The following is a 20,628-nucleotide window of genomic DNA, read 5'->3' as shown; positions in this document are numbered from 1 at the left end:
AAAGAAACATGTCACATAGTTAATGATGCTAACAAAAGAATTAGATTTCCATCAAAACCTAATCTAAATATGACTAACAATTGGGTTTCATTTTAAGGATTAAATAGTGATTTTCTTCTTATGGAGTTAGGAATATGGACCAATGGACCATTCAATCTTCAGATGATGTAGTGAGGAAATGGTACTTGAAGAGTTGTAAGTTCTTTTTAGGCTTTTTTTCATGCTTTGTGGGTGTCAACATGTCTCTGCAAAATCATCTGAAACTTGAATAAGGTCACTTTGCCTTTTTTCCCTTTTTCCTTTTGTTAGATTAGAAAATGGAATTCATTCAACTTTTAAAAAATAAATTGGCCAGGACTCTCAGGACTCAGGACTCAGAAGACAGCCAACAGAACAAACAAATCATCATTACAGTCTTTTTCTCCCAAGTCTCAATGTCTGATGTTATTAGAAGACAAAAGGGAAAAGAGAGTAGTGAGGTAGTAGCTAGGTTCAACTGTGTTGAAGAAAGAGAGAAAAATGGTGGGAATTGAAACAGAAGCAGATTCCACAGAGGGTGGAAAAAAGGGGGGAGGGGGTAGTGCAGATTGCCAAGAACCGACCGTGATCTTATGAGAGATTTTCTTGGTGTTTCAGCATCCAGCATTAATTGCTGAGCAAAAGGGTGGTCGGGCTTGTTTCGTAAGCTCCAGCTACTCTTCTGTCTCAATAAGACAACCACATTACCTCTCCCCCAAAGTCCCAAACCTCTTCTCCCCTCCTCCTTGAGTCCTTCCCAAGCCCCAATTCCCAATCCTCACAAAAGGCAACATCACAGTGTTCCTCTCCCCTCTGATGTCACTGCTTTTTAATCTTTTTTCCTTCCCATTGGTGGGTTTTAAAGAACCAAAGCTAAATAGAATGAGAAGCTAATATAAAAGGGCAAGTCCTTTTAAGCCTTAGTATTGTGGACAGCAGTGACAGTCTATAAGCACTCTATCTATAACCCATGTGAATGGTCTCAGCATTCTTTTCAGACCAGGTTCAGTGAACTTCTCCATCTACCACTACAACAGTACAACCTAAGAGTAAGATATAATTTACCTTAGCTACATAAAATGATTATGGAATGAATTAAGCTGATTCATGCCTTGTTATTTGTAGTCATGAATGATGTCTTGTGAAATCTATGAAATTCCTGATATTAATTAGATGATAGCTTGAAATGTTGCTTTAAGCAAATGGTTGATGGATCTAAAACCTTTTAATGCATTAGTTTTTTTGTATGTATGTGAATGATGAAATCTCACGAGTTGGAATTTTTGGAAAGGGAATGCATGTCTTGTTTTAGTTTCTTTTCTAATGTATAAGTTTGGTGTAATTCCCATAGAATTACCTGGTCATAAGAGGAATATACATTAAGAAAAACATTTGTTTTCCATATATGTAAGGGAATGCAACAAATGTCTTCAACACAAATAATAAGTAATTTCAACATCAAACTCTTTTACATCTAATTCATATTTCAGCTTCAGACACCTCAAAATGATAGACCCAAGTCTCCATCATCTCTCTCTCTCTCTCTCTCCTTCTCTGCAATTACTACAAAAAGGCCTAGGAGATAGGTAGACCTGTCAAGTGTAGTGTCAAACAGTGAACCCTGTAATATTTTTAAGTTGAAGCCCTTCACTGATGTAAACAACATGGTTGAAATGCAGTTTAAGGAAAGCTAGCTCCTTCTTCACACCCACATCACTAAATACCCAATATCCACCAACCCTTTCAGATTCCCACTTCCTATGATGTATATAACAACAAGAACAGTAACAGTTTCTAATAACAACAAAATCTAAAAACAACCCTTCCATCTTAACTCTCACACGCATATGACAAAGTGACACAAAACCCAATCCCTCACCACATGGGTAAGTTACTAAGTTAGTCTCCTTCTTCAGTTCTTCGTGGGTAAGAACTCAATAAATTGGTATGGAGTGTAATCAGTAGTAGTATTCATCATTTGAATACTACCCAGCTTGGTCTCCTCCTTTGCACCATTAACACCATTATTGGTATTGTCACTGTGAAGTGGGAAGAGCTGAAGTGTGTTAGATTCTCCATATTCCTCATTTTGATCACTGCAGAGGCTTTCATAGCTTGTGAGCTTTATTGGTTCTTCAGTAGCTCTGGTTATAGTGTTTATGAGGTGGGTGGGAAGAGTAGAATAAGATATCTGATTCATCATCTGCCACGTGGCATGACTTTCTGGCAAGCTTGGCTTCTGCTGTTGTAATATTTCTCCCTCCCCAAATTGAATCCATTCGTCTGGTCTACTTTCTGCTACTGCTGCTCTTTGCATTGAAACAAATTCCTGGAAAAAAGAAGAAAAGTAAATGAATAAAAAATTAATAAAGAAGAAAAGAAGAAGAGATGAGTTAACACAAGACCCAAAAGTCCAAAGGCTTCACAGCCCAGTTTCATAACAACAGACCCGACAGAAAGGAAGGAGTAGTACAGCTTTTAAACCTCCTTTTAGTTTCCCAACATACAAACCTTGCCTTTAATTTGTTGCTCTGTGTGTGTTTCTTCCTTCTTTTTCTATCTACTTTATCTTCTCATAAAGTATAATTTCTTCTAATCATTGATTTTAGATGTTTCAGTGGCTTTAAATTAACAATCTCTGGTTACCCACAGGTAAAGAAGACTAAAGGGTTTTAGAGACAATTGAGATGTATAGAAGACCTCTGCAAGTGTACTGCAGTTTGTAGGGGTTGCCCAGTTCCTGTTCGGTTCTACTTCAAAGCTTCCTGTCCTACTTGAACCTGCAAACAAGACCCACAAAACAAAACCAAAAAAAAAACCCAATTAAACTTTCATCAAGCAACAACTTAAAACAGATTCAAACAAAACCCTCTCAGTCAATTTAGTGAAATTACAAGAAGATGGACAAATAGCATGAGTACCTGAATCTTTCTTTTCCAAGTTTTCCATGCCGTATCGATGTTGTTCTTCAGCAGCAGCAACAGATTCCAATCGTCTTCGGCGTTTCTGTCGTTCTCTAGCTTTATGATTCTGAAACCAATAGAACACATTTTTACCTTCAATCTTACCAAACAGACGAAGCTGAGCAGTGATGTGTTGGATTTGCTCGGCCGTCGGTGTGCGAGTTCCACGTCGATACAACTCCTCTAAGGACCTTAACTGTTCAGGTGTGGGGTTCCATCTTGAACTAACTACGGGTTGAGCACTGAACTCTCTCTTGCTTTGCTCTGTAATGGTTCCTGCAATCAGAATATAGAAACATAATCAAAAACCCAGGTGAGAAATGAAAAAAATTAATATGAATAAATGATTTAAAAGAGGGTTATATTAGGTTACCCAGATGGGTATTTAATGGGAAGAGATCAGAGGAGCCATGAATACGACTAAAATAAGGATGAGTTGAAGGTGTAGTTGCAGGTACAGCATTAGTAGTATTTGAAGTGGGTCTTGGCATGAGAGGACGAAGTCTCCTGCCGTTGAAGGAATCAGACATATCGTTACAACCCATCATCCACATTTCTGTTATGAAAATGGGTTCTATGAACTGAGCTGAAATGACTCAAAGAGGGTATTTGGTATGCAGAGAGATTAATGTAAGAACTAAGAAGTAGGAGAGAATAAGTAGTGCAGGTGACAGTACTGGACACACAAACACACACATTCTCACTCACTGATGACCATCTCTCTAATGCTCTGAAACTCTAATTTTCTTTCAGAGGAGGAATGATGAATCATATAAATATGTTGGGTGGGAAGAAGGTGCATTTGAGTTGCAGGAATGGGGGTGGAACAAGAGAGGGAGATTTTGATTTAAACAGAAGAAAGTTAAGACAAGAGAGGAGAGGAGGTTGACTGGGTTATAAAGACAGATGAAGTGAGTGAGAGAGAAAGAGAGAGAGCGAGAGAGAGACAGAGAGAGAGAGAGAGAGAGAGAGAGAGAGGAAAAGGGGCAGACAAAAATGGTAAGGGAAAAAGCAAAGGCAAGGTGGAAGCGTGGAATTCTGGGAGTTATCGGGAGAAGCGAATAAAAACGACGTGACGATCATGAGGTTTATAATCACCCTCATCACTTCTTCCTCCATTTATTGTTGCCTCCCTGACTCGTGCCTTTCACACTTATTCTCAATCCGAACTGCCTCTCCCTCTCTCTCTCTCTCTCTCTCTCTCTCTCTCTCTCTCTCTCTCTCTCTCTCTCATATGCAGAGATAGATAAGAGGCAGAGCTAATGCTTCCATTGTAATCTGAATTCCTCTAGTGCCCTCACCTGGTTCATCCCCACACAACCAACCTACCAAGCTTTCTTGTCCAATCAATTTATGAAATCCAATCCATTGAGTAGCAAAAAGAAAAGAAAATCCATTAATTTCACTTTAAGGGGTTTTTTTTTTTTTTTTTTTTTTTCTGTATCACTGTATAGTGTCCATATCCATGGGCCATGATGATGATCATCATGATATCATCATCAGTTTGTACATATTAATGTCTCAAGGGAGTGCCCACTTTGAGTGGATGTATGCATGTGCTGTTATCAGAAAGGTCATTATGGTAGAATGATTCAATTCTCTCCAGTTAAAGTCAATCTATCCACATCTCAACTAATTATTGTTATTTTTTTTATTTTTTTTTTTGCATGGAAGATTTTAGTGGCTTTAGGAAGAATCATCTCTTTTTCTTTGGACCTACCATATTTAATACAATTTACATATTTACTAGCTGGTACTCAAGTCTGTGTTTGTTACTACTGGAAATGTTGTATTGCTTCTAAAGTAAAAGAAAATGTGTATTAGAAACGAACAAGTTTCCATTTTAGTGAAAAAACAATCCATATTTAGGAAATTCCATTTGAATTTTAAGGGAAAATGATGTATACACTGCTAAGGTTGTGACTTGCTATGGACTTTACTCTTTCTGATTCATGCTTATCTATTGACAATTTGTGTAGCTAATCTCTCTATTCCCTGTTATGATCACTACATATTGATTTGCGTAGGAGTTGCTAACCCAACATTAGTATCATCTGTTTGGGCTTATTGCATTTTGTTTCAGGGACATATTCTGCTGATAGCTGCAGGTTTTGAAAATCTGAAGAGCAAAGTGGAGGCAGAGATAGCTGGAATTCTAGTAGGAATCAGCCAAGTACAGAAAACTCATTACTTAATATATGAATTATGGTGCCACCACAGAGAAGTTCCAACAATGCTGCTGACTCCTTCAGAATCCTGGTCATCACATCTACTTCTTACATTGCTTAACTTTTTGCCAGATTTTTTTGAGTTAAAAATGGTGATTCGTTCAGATGACCCGCTGGTTCTAATTATGCAGCACTTAGTCTTTTGTGCTCTCCTTGGAAAACAATCGTTTTTGTACTATGAACCCTGATGTATATCTTTCTAATTAATTATAATTTGCTTTTCTCACAAAAAAAAAAAAAAGGTTGTGAATTGCAATCCAAAATTTATTACGTTTATTAAATGATTCGGTTTGATTTGGAGCTGATAAATCATTTGTTTTTGAACAAAGAAGAATTGGCATACGATTGAACCGATTATACATACCACATTGATTAAAAAAATTTTTTTTTTTTTTGAGGCGGGGGGTTAAAGAAAACACAACTAAGGGATTGCAAAGTTCCAACAACCATGAAGTGGAGTTAGGCCATACAGTTGCATACGTAATTAAGCGACTGAGCCTTTCGAGTTAGGGAATCCACAACATCGATGGATTCTCTAGAAATATGAAGGAACTGGCAACTAGCACTCAATTGTTATTTTTGAAGAACTCAATCGAACGCTTTCTAAGATTAGTATTTGCCAATTTACTATTATAGACACCTACACTAACATACTAATGCCTGGATTTCTAAGACCAAAACTCCTCTTTAGCATCAAGGAGCTAGTGAAGTGTTATAAACTTAAGATATTTTTGCAATATATTCCGGAGTAGGATACAAATTTTCCAACAGCTGAAGCTGTCAAAAGAAAAAATCCTTAAGAAAAAAACAAATTTCCAAACACCTCTTTATTCATCAATTTAATGATTAATTTGGAATCCCCAAGAGAAGACCATTTAGATTTACCAAAAATAAAAAATTAAAGATGATAAAATTATGGTGCTTGAAAATGGAAAAGTTTCTTAAAAAATTGTCAGCTCTGAAAAATGTTGAAGTAAAAGTGGGTTTTGATCAGAATCGAAAGATGGCAAGTTGTGAAGAGTAACCGATGGCTATAAAGCACAGCAAGCAGGAGATCCAAAGCTCCTATCTAAAACTATTTTAATGTGATTAGGGTTTTTTTTGGTTTATTAGAACAAGTAAAACAAGAACCCCTCAATCAAACTTCAATTAACAACCCAAAATCATTGATAAGAGTTAAGAGTCCCTAGGCAGTAGGATTAGATCTTTGGCTAGCTAGGGATGAAACCAAAAGTGTTACATACTTTTTAAAGAAATTTGGGACTCATTTCTCATCAAGGGTTCTAACTTTGGTCTTAAACGGGAATACCAACTCTGGTTTCTCATGAGGATAGTGAAGCCCTTGAACATTCCAGCTGAGAACAATCATAGTGCAGTGGTAGTGTGGTACCAACAAAACAAAACTATTCCACACACCCAAACACCGAATTACGAAGAAGAGCAGAAAACAACAGACAAAAGAAATGAGTAGGTAAGCACTTTTTTTTTGGTAAAAATGAGTAGGTAAACACGTTAACTAGAAAATTTGATGATTTGCCTTTTTTTTTTTTTTTTTTAAACTCCTGGCCTTATTTTCTAGTTATTTTCGAGTAGGTAAACACGTTAACTAGAAAATAAGGCCAGGAGTGAAAAAAAACAAAAAGCCAATCACCAAATTTTAGAAAGAAAAGAATAACATATTTTCATGTTCTAAAGCACGCAGGTTGATAAAATAGAGTTCGGTTCCTCTGCATGTACCGTATCAATAGGTGAACACATGTGAGAGTCAATCACATTTTAATTTTGTTTCCATAAAAACCCCTCCTCCCCTTATAAATAGTAAAAATAGGACAGGTGATTGGCTCTCACATGTATGTTCATCTTGTTGGTATGGTACGTGCAAATGATCCATTCTCGATGAAATAAAGCTGAATAGGATCAAGTAACTACTATGGAAGTGCATTCATAGGATGCCATGTGACGAGGCTAGATCAGGTTATCGTATACTAGATGGTGCAAAAAAATAATCCAAAAGACTGAGTGGATTCCATTTGTGCGTCATCTGGTGTACGAGAACCTGAACCATGGACCCATGTGACACCCTAAACTAGATTACGTATTCTCCAGAACTCGGCTTAAGTTCTTGTATGCCTACAAAGCCATCCACATGGAATCTACTCTTCCAAATTTTATGAGAATTTGAACTGGCCTCAGTCCTATCAAGTGCACATGGGATGCACAAGTGAGTTGCATTGGGCAGTACATCGCACTTGAGTGGATGAAGATCCGGCCTCTATTCTCTTGGCTTCTTCTTTCTTCAAATTTTTTTTTTAGGATTTTCATCCTCTCAAATGTAGTACACTCACACTCACACTTAAGAATCCAACCGTAAAAACATGAGCAGTGGTATCTTTTCCCACCCCTGCAAATTTGCAATCACTCCCGCCTCGCCCCTAGTCTCCCCTCCATCCCTCTTCAAGGAACACACTCGGCAACTCCAGAATTTTCTGGAATAGTAGTCGAGTTTGTCTTCTAACACACCAGACCCTCCAACCCAATTGAACACGTAGCCCACACACCTCTTGGTCTCGCCCCGTCTCAACTTCCTTTGGCACTCCTCCAGAGTGTTGTGCAAGATAGTCTCCATGGTCGAGTTCTCAGTGTTAATTGGAAGCTGGTTCCCATTTTTGTTGTAGTCCTTGCAGGTGTAGTTCTCACCTTAAATAGTGAACTCGACTGTGTGATCAATCGATCCCTTCCCGTAGCCCTTGAACGTGGCGGTGCCTTCCTTGAAACAGTTCTTGTAAATGGTGAAATTCACCTTGCCTGAGCTTTTGCCCTTCACATAGGATTGAAGCGAATTGCCGCCCACGTTCGATTGATCTTTGTAACTGGAAGAAGCTATCTGTTCCAGCGCAATTTGAATCCTCTATTGCCGAGCTGCCCGGCAGGATCGTGCTGCCTACACACCGGCGTTCCCACCTTCTCCATAGCTTTTGATGGGATGTTGCAGTTGGAGGGGAGGGAGGTGATTGTGGAGGCTGTGGCGGCGAGATTCAGGATGGAACCTCCTACCCGGATCCATAGCAATTACCTTCTCTCTCCTCTCTGTTGATATTGTATACTCTCTTTTCCATATAATCACTAGCTAGGGTACGGTTATGTATGAGCATTGTTACTATTATATAAACTTGGATCACAGACCAACCCTGAAATAGATAACAATTGATGCGTTAATAGGTCCACACATAATAAAACATGTTTTACACTTTTAGAACGGGTTAAAATTGAAGACTATTATCTAGAGAGACCACCTCCCGTATAATGCTTCATCTAACTAAGATCATCAGTCAACACCAATCCAGTAATCCATGCTCATACAATGATTGAATGTCAACCTATATATAGTGAAAACATTATAAAAATTGATCTGAATGAGTGAGTGGAGCGAGCTATGGCATTTCATTTGCTGATTGCGTTTCTGAAGAAGAAGAAGAAGAATAAGAGTATGAGGATTTGGAAGGAGAGAGAAGGAAATGAATAAAAATTAAAAGGGTCGATGTTCTCGACCTATGCCACAGCATAGGTTGCGCCCAGGCACATGTGAGTGATATTTCTGCCCTTCAGGAGGCGAGGTGATCATTTTGCCAACCACCATGTGTCTGCCCCCAACACAGAGAACATTTTTCCAAATTAAAAAATTGATGAAAGAGGAGAAAAAGGTAATGTGGTTGGGGTTTTCTCTACTCTATGAGTATGTGCTTTGGTTAGGAGTGTTAATTGAAACTGGCCGGTCGTAATCAGTTCTACCTTTTCCGGGTCAGGACCAGAATTGTCTTGATAAATAAATTGATTCGAAACCTTCGAACTTGTACCAATCAATAATGTGATCTTTTCTTATTATAATTCCTAATTGATTTAAGTTTTTAATCGATCCGAAGACCTAAAACACCAGCCAATTAAGCCCAAGAAAGTGTTTTTAGCCCATGTATATAACTATATATTGCCTGTGGACTCAAATGTTCCATTTTAATATGAGTAATAAACTCAGTCTAAGCGAGTGAGTACTTAGTGAAAAACCTAATAAGCAACCCCATATATAAGCCCCCATAATCATTACCTGATCTGGTCTAACCAGTTTATCGGTTCGGTCCAATTTCAGTTTAATACACATTTTAATGGATAGGACCAAATCAGGCAATTAATAATCGGTTTTGGCTAGTTTCAATTGCTGTTTGTAGTTCAGTTAAGATCCAAATTTTGTGGGAGGTTTCTTATTTACATATCAAATTTCAGTCTAATTAAAATTTTCCAAGTAGAAAAATAGAGATTTAAAAAACCATGACAATGGAAGAGTGGATAGTATTGATCGGAGTACCAATAGATATGCATTGACATACACAGGGATACATACCATTACACGGAGGGAAATTTGCCCTCTCACATTCATCCATGGAATCCAAACTTTATTTTTCCACATTAAATTAAGGGCACGGTTTGAAGTATCTGTATCGTATCAGACGATATGTAATGGTATCGTATCGGTTTTACAGGTGATCGATATATTTGATCCGATACTGTGCACTAAAACCATGATTAAGGTGTCAAATTAGAATCGGATCCGAAAACCGAATCAAATAAATTCAGTCCAAATTTGTTTATGGAATGTAGGGACCGAAGAGGACTGAATACAAATCGAAACGGAATTGAACATGAACATGTTCAGTTTGAGTATCAAAGTTCAAAACCAAATCAATTGGCAAGCTTATATTAAATGCTCCCTATTAGACGATTTACTAGGGTGTCAACCGGCCGAGCCTGGCCTAAACCCCTGCCCAATCCTAGGGATCTTAATCTAAACCCAAGCCCAGCTTGACCCTAGCAGGGTTTTCCCAAGCCCGGCCCTAACTGACCCTAAATATCTTAGCCCATTGAGTCGTGGAACTAAAAAAGCTCAATCATAACCCACTTAACAAAGTCTAGGTTTCAGTATGCATATAATATGGGAAGGATAACACCACCCGGTTGCACAACGCACACCGCCCCTGCGCCCAGACACAAGGGTGTGCAAAATGACCACCGCACCCCTGGTCATTTCCTTGGGGGTGCAGCGGTCATTTTGCACGGTCCTATGTCTGGGCGCAGGGACCGCACACCACACACGACCAGGTAGAATTCTTTCTCTCCTTTTTTAATTACTCTCATCTCTTCTCTTTATGTGGGAATAAATAATGGGAAAGAGAACACTATCTGGGCGTGTGCGGTATGCTGCCCTTGCACCCAGAGTCCCATACACAGGGGTGAACGAAATGACCGCCGCGCCCCCCGGGAAATTCTGCCTTTCAAATGGGGGCACGGCAATCATTTCCCCCGTCCCTGTGTCTGGGCGTAGGGGCAGCACACCGCACACACCCAGGTAGTGTTCTTTCTCCCAATACTGACAGCAATTACAAGGTTATTAAATACAAGAGCAGCAACTCAAGACGTTTCCATCTCAAGTACACAATGTAATAGGTTAAAGGAAACATACGTCCTTCTAAACCCATCTAAATCTAACAAAATAATTTTCTAAAATCTGAAGCATGGGTTCAAAAATTGAATATTGTGCTCTTCAAAATTCAAATCTAGGCACCAGAAATGGTATTAGCATCATTGTTAGCAATTGAGAGAATATACAACAAATAAGTTAATGAACTGTTAAAAATATAAAAATGTGTAATACAAGCCCTCATCATAATCGAGCTATAGGTTAATTTTGAGTCTAATTTGACTTAAATTGCTACCTGTCAATATAATGCTTTGAGAACTGATTGGAAAGTCAAATTCTATTTCACAAAATTGGACCATTGAAGGAACAAAGGAAAGAGCTTTATACATTAAATTGTTAATAGCTAGCTAACACTGAAGGATTAAACCAAAATCACAGGATATGGATTTATAACTAGGATAAAGAGTATAATAATTTTGGTAATATTTATAAGACAAGTTCCTCAAGGACAAGAATGGGATTTATACAAATTACATGAGATACATGAATGGTTACTATGACCTCAGAGAATAAGCTAACCTGATCTTTTCCGTGAAGCTCGAGATCAAATATCATTCAAGAAGTTTATTACATGTCCCAACACCAATAGCTGCAGCAAGATGCCAAGCAGCATGAATATAGGGTGTTCTGGGGAAAAAATCATCAGCAACAAAAAGAGCGCCACTCAAAATAGATGACATTTTATGAAGGTTGTGGGCCATTCTCAGATCTGGTTCCTTAAATGCTCTTTTTGCAAATGCTACCTGGAAGAACAATGAAGAGAGCAATTAATATGGTTAAAGAACAGAATGAGCCCTGAAGGCGTGTCGGTATAGATGCAACAATGTCTCTACATATATTTCTAAGGATTACAATAGTAATAATTATAAGAAAGCATCACTCGAGGGAATTGATCTTAGGTGTGGCTCAGTGGATCAGACCAGAAAAACCATAAACCAAGGAAAAAGATCCTTTCAGTAATAAATGAATGCACAAATCAAAAGGAGGGGCCAGAGATATTGAACTTTACTGACCACAAGAAAGTAACAAGAGTTGAGAAAGTTTCCAGCTAAAGTGTGCAGGCAGAAAGCTGATAATGAATATAGGTTTCATGAAAGGCAGATAAAATTCACTGTTCTATTAGAGAAAAATATTCAAACATAAACTATACCTTGCTAGAAGGTGAGGGCAAAAAAAACACTATCAGCATCAATAACTAAGAAAATAGACCGGAATAACTAAAAAAAAAAAAAAACCAAGAGTGACATTGCATAAAAAGGAATGTGAAAAGTCATAGATCCTTTCACTCAAAAAAATAACTTGATTCCTCTAATTGATCCAAGTGCTTGTTACATAAGATGAACTTTCGTTTTTCCCTTGAGGATCAATCCTTAGTTTTAGATTAAGAAGAGACAAAGTGGATCAGCTCATACTTAAACAGCAAATATAAGAGTATGACTGTTATCCTAATTAGACCATAAAAGATCATCTAAACACCCTGATGATCATGGTATTGATCCATGAAAAAGACTTCTCAAACTGCTGATAAGTTAAAAGATAGAAAAACATTGATTGTCTAGGCCTGTGTACATGATGAGATCAGAAATATTGATGGAGAAAATAAGAACAAGAGGAAAATAAGGACACCAGAACTTAGATGAACAAACGAGGTAACAGACCACAAGCAAAGCTCACCCAAAAACAGTTCAAAGAAACAACTCACCCAAACTTGACTTCAACAGATCCTATTTATACAAGTGTCTGCCCCAGTCAATTACAAATTCCAAGCCATCATTCGTAGATTCTAAACCACCATTTTCATCAAACGACCGTACATTTCGAAGGAGTGCGAAGGAACTAGATGAACATAATCTTACAGTCCAAAACCATAAGCTCTATCCAAAACCGTATGCAAATTCATGAGTTGTATTAGATAGATGCTTGTCCATATTTTTACCGTACTAAGTTAAAAAAGAAAACAAGATATTTGAAATGTACACTCATTACCTCATTAGTTAATTACAAATAAATTTTATGTCAGGCTAAAAATCATATAATTGTCATTTTACAGGGGAAAAATGTCAGAAGGTAATAGTGAAGACAACATTGGAATTTCAACAGAGGACGTTGTAATACGAATATGATAACAATTCCACAGATGACTTTATAAATTAACACTATAAATCTCTAAAAATAACTGGTAAAAAAGAACCTTAGTTTGAATTCCACAACAAATTTTTTTTGGGGCAGGGGGAATCAGAGAAAAGGAAGAAACAGATGATACCTCCATCAACCCTGTGTGAACTACTGAAACCATTAAAGGTTGGAAAGGTAGAAATGCAGCGGAAGCTGCCATCAGCAACTTTGGATTCTCATTCCTTAGCGCCCTCGACAGGCACTGCCAAAAAACAAAAAAGAGCTATCAACATCATGAAAAGATCTTTATCTGCCACGGGGCAAACCCTAAACTGCTGGCAGTAAAATGAAAGGAGGTACCATATTAATCTATCAAGGACAAGAAATGGCACTTAGGAAACGTATAAGCTACTGCTCTACATATGATGCATCAGTACACATAGAGCATCTACATGATGCATCAACCTGCATAAAAAGTCATAAATAATGTGGAATATTTAAATGCATTATCAGATAATTACTTCTGGTAGGCACATTTATGAATGAAATGGCATCAACTTCAGCAAGGTGTGCCTACCTGCAAGATCATTTTTCTGATCATTCATAACATCTATGGAATGTTAAATTGTACAAAATCACATATCCATTCTCTCGACACTTAAGATGGCATATAAGTACCACAACTGGTAATTCTACATATGATTGGATTTCATTGGGATGTATTAAACAACATATTCTCCGTTCACTAGAAATTCATTCATTTCCTGAAACATAGATTTTAAAAAGCATTGAACTTAAAAGACAACAAAAAGTTCCAGCACCATACAGCAATTCAGAGAAGAAAGTTTACCTTGTTTCACTGAAGCTTGTTAAGAACTCCCTAATCTCCTTAATATATAGTCATTATTTCATGAAATTTTATAGTGTGCTGAGGATCACTTGACTAAATCCTAATCGAAAAGAACTGACTCAAACACCAAATAAAAAAGAAACCATTTTGCAATTAAGTTTCCCAAGTAAAGTATACAAACTACTAACTAAGAAATTCAGAATATAGTAAAACATGTACTTTCTGTGAAGAGCAACTTTTGCCTACTGTAAGTGCAGGGGTCCTTAGCATGTGATAGCTCTGTTCTCAAATTTCATGAATGCGATGTCCACATCATCATCTATCAGTCTGGTAAGTTTCAGTCCAATCTGATTTCCCCAAATGTTGATCCAAGGCTTTGAAATTGGTTGAAAATTCAAGTTTGGCAACTTTGATTCAACTGTTGAAAATAGAAAGCAAATTCCATGACATACTGGCCATACAGTAGAGATAGGTCCAAAACTCGAAGGAAAGTGCTTCCCATCCAATGGTCTATTTGACCAAAGGAAATTTCCACGTGGCTTAAAAGTGGTCTGTCAAGTTATAAGATCCATGAAGAGGCCATTTTTCCTTACTATAGAGGAACAATAAATTATGAGTTACTTAAATAGTTACTTTAAGTAACTATTTAAGTAACTCATAATTTATTGTTCCTCTATAGTAAGGAAAAATGGCCTCTTCATGGATCTTATAACTTGACAGACCAAAAAAAAACAGTCCATACATTTTTATTCACCAAAAAAAAAAAAATAGTCCATACATAATTACCGAAAATAATAAAATAAAATGTATTAAACAAAGTTATAAGAGCGATTTTCCTCATCATAATTACCTGCTTTCAAATACTTAGATCAACTGCTCTTATCAGGTTCTGCAAGATAATGAATGTCCCAGTATCGAGGCTCCTGCTACTGCAGGGTTTGGGAGGGGCAAATGTATGCAGCCTTACCCCCGCTTTGCGGAGAGGCAGTTTCCATGTTTCAGACCCACAACCTGATGGTTGCAATAGCGCAACTTAACTGTTGCACCAAGGCTTGCCCACTAGGTTTTGCAAGATAATACCTTCTTATATTATGATTTGACTTGTTTTAGTGACAGTTCTAAGGGTTAATCGAGGAAGCAGAAGCACTCTTCCATTGTCATGTTATCATCACCTTCTTAAGATCTAAAGTTTCAACCCAACATTTATTTGGAAAGTTCTTGCTATTTGTCTCATGAACTATTCAGCAATCTTCACCCTTTGCCCCAATTTTAGGAATAAAAATGAAAGAAGAAAGATAAAGTGTGAGGTGGAAGGGGAAAAAAGAGTATGAGACAAAATAAAACAAATCCATAAATGTTGATCTCAAGAGAGAGAGAGAGAAAATGTAAGGCTACGTACATTATGACCCTCCCCAGACAGCGCAGTTGTGGGAGCCTCATGCACTGGGCACGCTCTTTTTTTTAGAGAGAGAGAATGTAAAAGAAAAAATATGATGTGTCCAGAACCACGGATTCATGCTACTGTTGTTCTCTTGATATTCTAATTAAGGATCTTATGTAAGTCACAGGAAGGGCTGTACATGTACTGCTACTTTCTTTGTTTGAGTCTATTTTGACGAGTCGCTTCCCTTACTGATTTAGAGAGATTTTTTCATTCATTTTCATTACCAAGATATTTTTATTACTTTACCACTTCAAAGGCATTTAACAAGGAATGGGATCACTTTGATGAATTAATTTTTCTACTTGAATTCCCCACCCCCCCCCCCCCCCAAAAAAAAAAAAAAAAAACTGATACAATTGGAAGAGAATCAGCATCTGTAGTCGTTACAAAATTTCATAATTATTGTAGGAGAGCAACAAATCTTCACATGGCAAAATATACAAACCGTACAGTTGGAAACATGAAAGCACGGACAAAAATATAATGCTAAACGCACAATCTGGACTATATTCCATAGTAAAATGTGGTCTTATTCCTTCAGTCTGGTGCTGCAGATGACAGCAAGGTCTACTTTTCCCATGTTTAATTTTCCTGACTTTGTGCTTCAATCCCAATATCAATTGCATTGGAACAGGATATTTCGTGTTCAGAAGAAGATGACCTGGAGAGAATTTTACTGAAAAATATGTTTCTCTCATTCCCCACTCTGCCCCTTATCTTTTACATGAAATTTTTTTTTCTAGGCACTAAACATGTTAAGAGTTTCTCTTAATGGCAATAAGCAAGCCACATTTTCCCACTAAATGCATTTACTTATGGGCCTTCTCCTAAACGTTGATGCATCTATTTCGTTTGAACATTTAGGCATGAACTTCTACCAAGCTGAAAAAGGCATTCAAAATTGGTAGGGAGCAAAATATGCTAAGAATATCTATAAATGCTGGCATTGCTAGATTAAATTAAAGAAAAATGTATTTGGGTTCAATTGCATAAGTAACTTATTCATATAACTAACAAGAATGCTAAATTTATTCAGTTTAGTTGAAGCTTTGAAACTTCTCAGTAAGATCTTTTGTGTACTTCTAATCAACTACAACTCCTGCACCAAAATAATTCCTAAAATCAACTCGAACTTACAACTGTTGTAGTGGCTATCATTGTATAATCGGCCCATCTTAGATACTTCTTCAGTTCTCCTCTTGAAGCATGGTATAAACTTGAAGCAACTCCAACACCAATTAATGAATTAGCATATAGCTTACTATTCAAGTTCTTCCTGCAACCTTAATAAAAAAAGTTATCAAACACTATGATTTAATTTGATAAAAATTCAATATTTAAGTAACAAGGAGATCTTTTATTCTTGCCTTGGGGCATGGATTCCAAGGGCAATAAAAGGAAGTGAAGTGAGCACATTAGCAATTGTTTCTATCAGGTTGTGATCACCTAAAACAGGGAAGATGTACAGAAAAAAGATGTGAGCAGATAGAAATAGACACCAATACAATGTTCAGGAAGCATGTGCCAACCGACAGCAGTGGGGCTATATTAACTACCAAACAAAGCTAGTTGTCCTAGGAATACCTCGGATATTACAGTGGACGGGCCTCAAGTATGCTGGCTTCTGCTTCCATATGCGTCTGGAAAAAAGATGCAACAAAAAAATATAAGTTGTTTTAATTTGTATTCCAATACATTTTCAAACTACATAAAATGGCACTCAAAATTCTGAAATCTGGCCATGTCAAGTACTTTGTTGTATTCACCTGTCTTAATATTCAAATGCTTCTATTTAGTTGGATCTTAATATTCAATTGTCTATTGGGTGTGGTTTCTATAGGTGAGCAACCTATAGAGGAGTCTCTAAGTGGGTGCTTTTGTGCTCTTTCATCCAGCCACGTGGCAGCTTAGTTGGCGCTTAAATTTTGTGGATGTGGCCAACATTACCCTTGCCTCATGTTTAAGTTTCAACTTAAAAGCATCAGAGCATCTGAGACAATCAACAGGTCAATTTTGAACAGGATTCGGGGAAATGATTCAATAAACAGTGGGGTACATGATTTCGTTTGGCTTCAAAACCTGACAGGTGGGCAATCAGCAGTGGTCCTCTATCTATCCAACACTGAATAGCCGCATCACTCTCCATGGCTCAACTGTTTTGAATGCTGGAAATACAAAGGGAGAAAATACACTAGAGGAAGTCAGACCAGTAGACAACGCAAGGGGTGCTCAATCTTTTCAACAGTTGGATTGGCCAAATAAGCCCCTACATTGTATAAATAGCAGCCAAGGTAGAGATTCCTCCCAACGGATTCTCATCTAGAGAACCTTAAATCCTTATATATAATTTACATAACTTTCATGTATATCGCCTAATACAATTCTGGTTACTTTCACACTTTATGTAGCTTTGAGTACCTGTTTTGACACGACATTACATGGGTAGGGTATGGGATGTGTATGATGAGCACCTTGCAGTTAGACGTTCAAGACAACACTATGAAGAAGAAGATTAACCCACTTTTTGACAGATCAATTATCAACCCCTTTCTAGACACATCTTAGACATGTCTCCATAAAAGTACCTATTTTGAATAAGTGTCCAATAACCCAAGTTTCAGGGTCAGGGTAGATCCAGCTTCTCAACACATACCCATACCCAAACTCAGGTAACATAATAAGTATTTTATTTATATATTTACACATGCTATGTGGAATGAACTTTGTAGACTAGTAGGTATTTGAGGTTTGCTGAGCTTAGTGCACCTCACAGTTTGTCTCTGTGTTTTACATCAATAATCTCAATCATAAGTAGGGCTGTAAACGGATCGGATTCGGCTCGGATAGTGCTATATCCGCATCTGCATTCGATTAGCTATCGGACGGATTCGGATAGCGCTAAACGGATACGGATCGGATATTTTATCCATTTACATGTAAATATAGCTTTTCGGATAGCTACAGCCTATCCGTGTCCGCATTCGTTTAGCTTTCAGACGGATTCGGATAGTGCTAAACGAATACGGACACAGATACGGAAACGGACTTCGGCTATTCATTTACACCCCTAATCATAAGCTACATAGTTTACATCTGTTCTGCTATACATGAAGGAAAAGCAACAGTTTCAAACTTCAGAGTTCTAAGAATAAATAATTAGCTTCTGAAGCAAATGATAAATTGATAAACAGTACAGTGCTAGAATACATTGAAAAGCGTCTTAGAACTCACTGCATTAATAGCTTCCGATTAGCTCCAAAAGCTGAATCTTCAGAGATGGAGCGATCGAATTCCCCATTTTGGGGAATCTCTTCAGTTACAAATGGTGATCGAGACACCAGATGCACTCCATGAACCCCCTCAAGGGCTCTAGAAGAATTTAGAGTACTCTGAGGATTCATAAGCTATTCCTTGCTTTTTGGACAATGGATGTCAGGCAAGAACCAGCATGTATCAATTGAAAGAATTACGCCAACAGTAAGAGAGTGTACGGCTCATGTTACTGTGCCAAACAAAATAACAGGACCATTACATATACGCTAGGAAAGAAAAATCTGATTTTCCGGAATAGAAAACATAAATCATATTTAATCTTGAACAATAACAGAAACTCATACGGGTTCTTCCACCCCCCCCCTCCTTTTTTCCTTGTTGTGTGTGCAGAGAACCTCAAATTTCCTACGGCACATTCAGAGGGAGACAAACAGTAAATAAAGCACAATGTAAGTGCTCTAATATAGAATGTCATATGAATTAAATGCTATCTTTTCAGATTGACTCAGCTATTTGAGGTTGACTACATGAATTAGGATGGCATGAGGCTAAACAAATTATGTTTCCAAGTTCCAGTCTATCAAATGCAGATATTACATTGAAGAAACAAAAAAAAAAGCCACACTGCCTAAATGGAAGTTCTTTTGAGCCTTTTCCCTTTCCTTCTAGTACTGATATTGCAAGCAGTCTCCTTTTCACTGGTGCCCTGTCTTTGACACACTTGATCAAACAACCTTTAGAGGCTACCCCTAAGTTTCCATGTTAATAACCTCTTGAACTCACTCAAAATTAAGAAAATTTACCTGATCCCTATATTTTAAATCTGCAATACATTTAACAGGACGCTTACCCCCCCCCCCCCCTTTTTTTATTTTTATCATCTTACTAAACATAATAATTTTACGAAGCAGATGGATAGGGTTTCTGTAAGGTTCTTTCTGGTAGACTATTTATTAAATTAAAAGAGACCACTACAGAATCATTCTGAAATATTATTATAATTGAGTATCCAGAGCTAAAATTTCCAACCCAGGCAAATTTTCTGCATAAGCATCTATAGCAAAGCTACTATTTAAAGAAAGGAACGAAGGGAGAAGGGGGGGGGGGGGGGAATGAAGCTTATAGTACTTCCTTCCTTCCTCCCACACATATCAAGGATTCTAGTGCACCCAATTGCTTCTTATATTGCAGGTGACATTTGGCAAGCAAAAACCATAATCGTTTTTTCCTGGCATTGTTCAGACAAACATACCCAGGTGATCAAATCGTCACAAAGTGAAAATTTTTATGACATTTTAACAACAGTGACCTCAGTACAAGTAATGGAGCCCGAGTTATTGGCCTATCAACCATGAGAAAAGCTCTAGTACATCTAATTATTCTTGCCACCAATGTAATTGTTATTACGTTTTGCCTGCCAATTTATCCTTCAGTTTTTTATTTCACACAAAATAGGATCACAAAATGCAACAAACTCAACAAGTGCTGTTTTAAATTCAAAAGAAACCAAGAATCTAGCAAAATGTGAAGCTTTCAGTCATGGGTTAACGATCAAACAAAGATTTTGAGAGAGAGAGAGAGAGAAAGAGAGAACCTGCTGAAGCCTCAAGGGAGGCTAATGCTTGTGCTGATCACAGCTCACATGGATAAACGGAAAGGTAAGTGGAGAGTGGCTATATATTAGAAAGGAGAAATGGGTTGGTTGGGTGTTGGAATTCAGAACTTGAGAGAGTCCAACACGACTTCGGGAGTAAAAAGCCAAAACTGAAAGGGAGTATACAAAGCCAAAGCTGAAAAGGAATGAAATGTGAAGAGATGCGCATCATAAAGAATCTTCCAAGGGAGATGTGTGCGCATATTCGCTTCAGTGACTCCTCATAAACTTTTAGGGGCTTTCCATCCCACATTTCCATGATCCCATCTTATTGGGTACACGTAATCTTTGTCTTATTTGTAATTTCTTCATTATGCCACGTGTTTCAACACCAGAGCAACAGAGATATTATATATGTGAGGTGAAGATGTCAAAATTAAATTGAAACCATTTATCGAAACTGAATCGAACCGCTTAAACAGAAACCATGAAACCGTTCAATAAATGGTTAAACTATAGTTTTAAAATTAAGATCATTAAATTAAACGGTTTAAATCGAATCGAACTAGTTAACACACTTGATGTGAAGTGGGTTTTGTATTGATAGATTGGTTGG

At 37.5% G+C, this 20,628-nt stretch overlaps 2 protein-coding genes across 3 annotated transcripts; both read right to left on the bottom strand.

The window, feature by feature from the left end:
* Positions 1-1,620: 1,620 nt before the first annotated feature.
* LOC122650130 (WUSCHEL-related homeobox 1-like) lies at positions 1,621-9,940 on the bottom strand. 2 transcript variants are annotated; one of them, XM_043843444.1, is made up of 5 exons: positions 9,937-9,940; positions 3,355-3,555; positions 2,940-3,257; positions 2,719-2,798; positions 1,621-2,347 (listed from the first exon to the last, which is right to left on the bottom strand). In XM_043843444.1, the coding sequence occupies exons 2-5, from the start codon at positions 3,533-3,535 to the stop codon at positions 1,931-1,933; spliced, it is 996 nt and encodes a 331-aa protein (XP_043699379.1). In that variant the 5' UTR covers positions 3,536-3,555; positions 9,937-9,940; the 3' UTR covers positions 1,621-1,930. The 2 variants fall into 2 exon arrangements, with proteins under 2 accessions (XP_043699379.1, XP_043699380.1); XM_043843445.1 differs by lacking the exon at positions 9,937-9,940 and having other exon boundaries at positions 2,940-3,245; positions 3,355-3,587.
* Positions 9,941-11,136: 1,196 nt separating this feature from the next.
* Positions 11,137-20,133, bottom strand: LOC122651558. The gene is made up of 7 exons (XM_043844986.1): positions 20,013-20,133; positions 18,377-18,647; positions 16,730-16,785; positions 16,513-16,591; positions 16,283-16,421; positions 13,000-13,113; positions 11,137-11,479 (listed from the first exon to the last, which is right to left on the bottom strand). Exons 2-7 carry the CDS (start codon positions 18,544-18,546, stop codon positions 11,288-11,290), a joined length of 750 nt encoding a protein of 249 aa, XP_043700921.1. The 5' UTR covers positions 18,547-18,647; positions 20,013-20,133; the 3' UTR covers positions 11,137-11,287.
* Between the last annotated feature and the right edge of the window lie 495 nt (positions 20,134-20,628).

Source organism: Telopea speciosissima, chromosome 2 (assembly GCF_018873765.1).
Source record: "Telopea speciosissima isolate NSW1024214 ecotype Mountain lineage chromosome 2, Tspe_v1, whole genome shotgun sequence".
Taxonomy (NCBI): Eukaryota; Viridiplantae; Streptophyta; class Magnoliopsida; order Proteales; family Proteaceae; genus Telopea; species Telopea speciosissima.
This window is presented reverse-complemented; position numbering and strand designations above follow the sequence as displayed.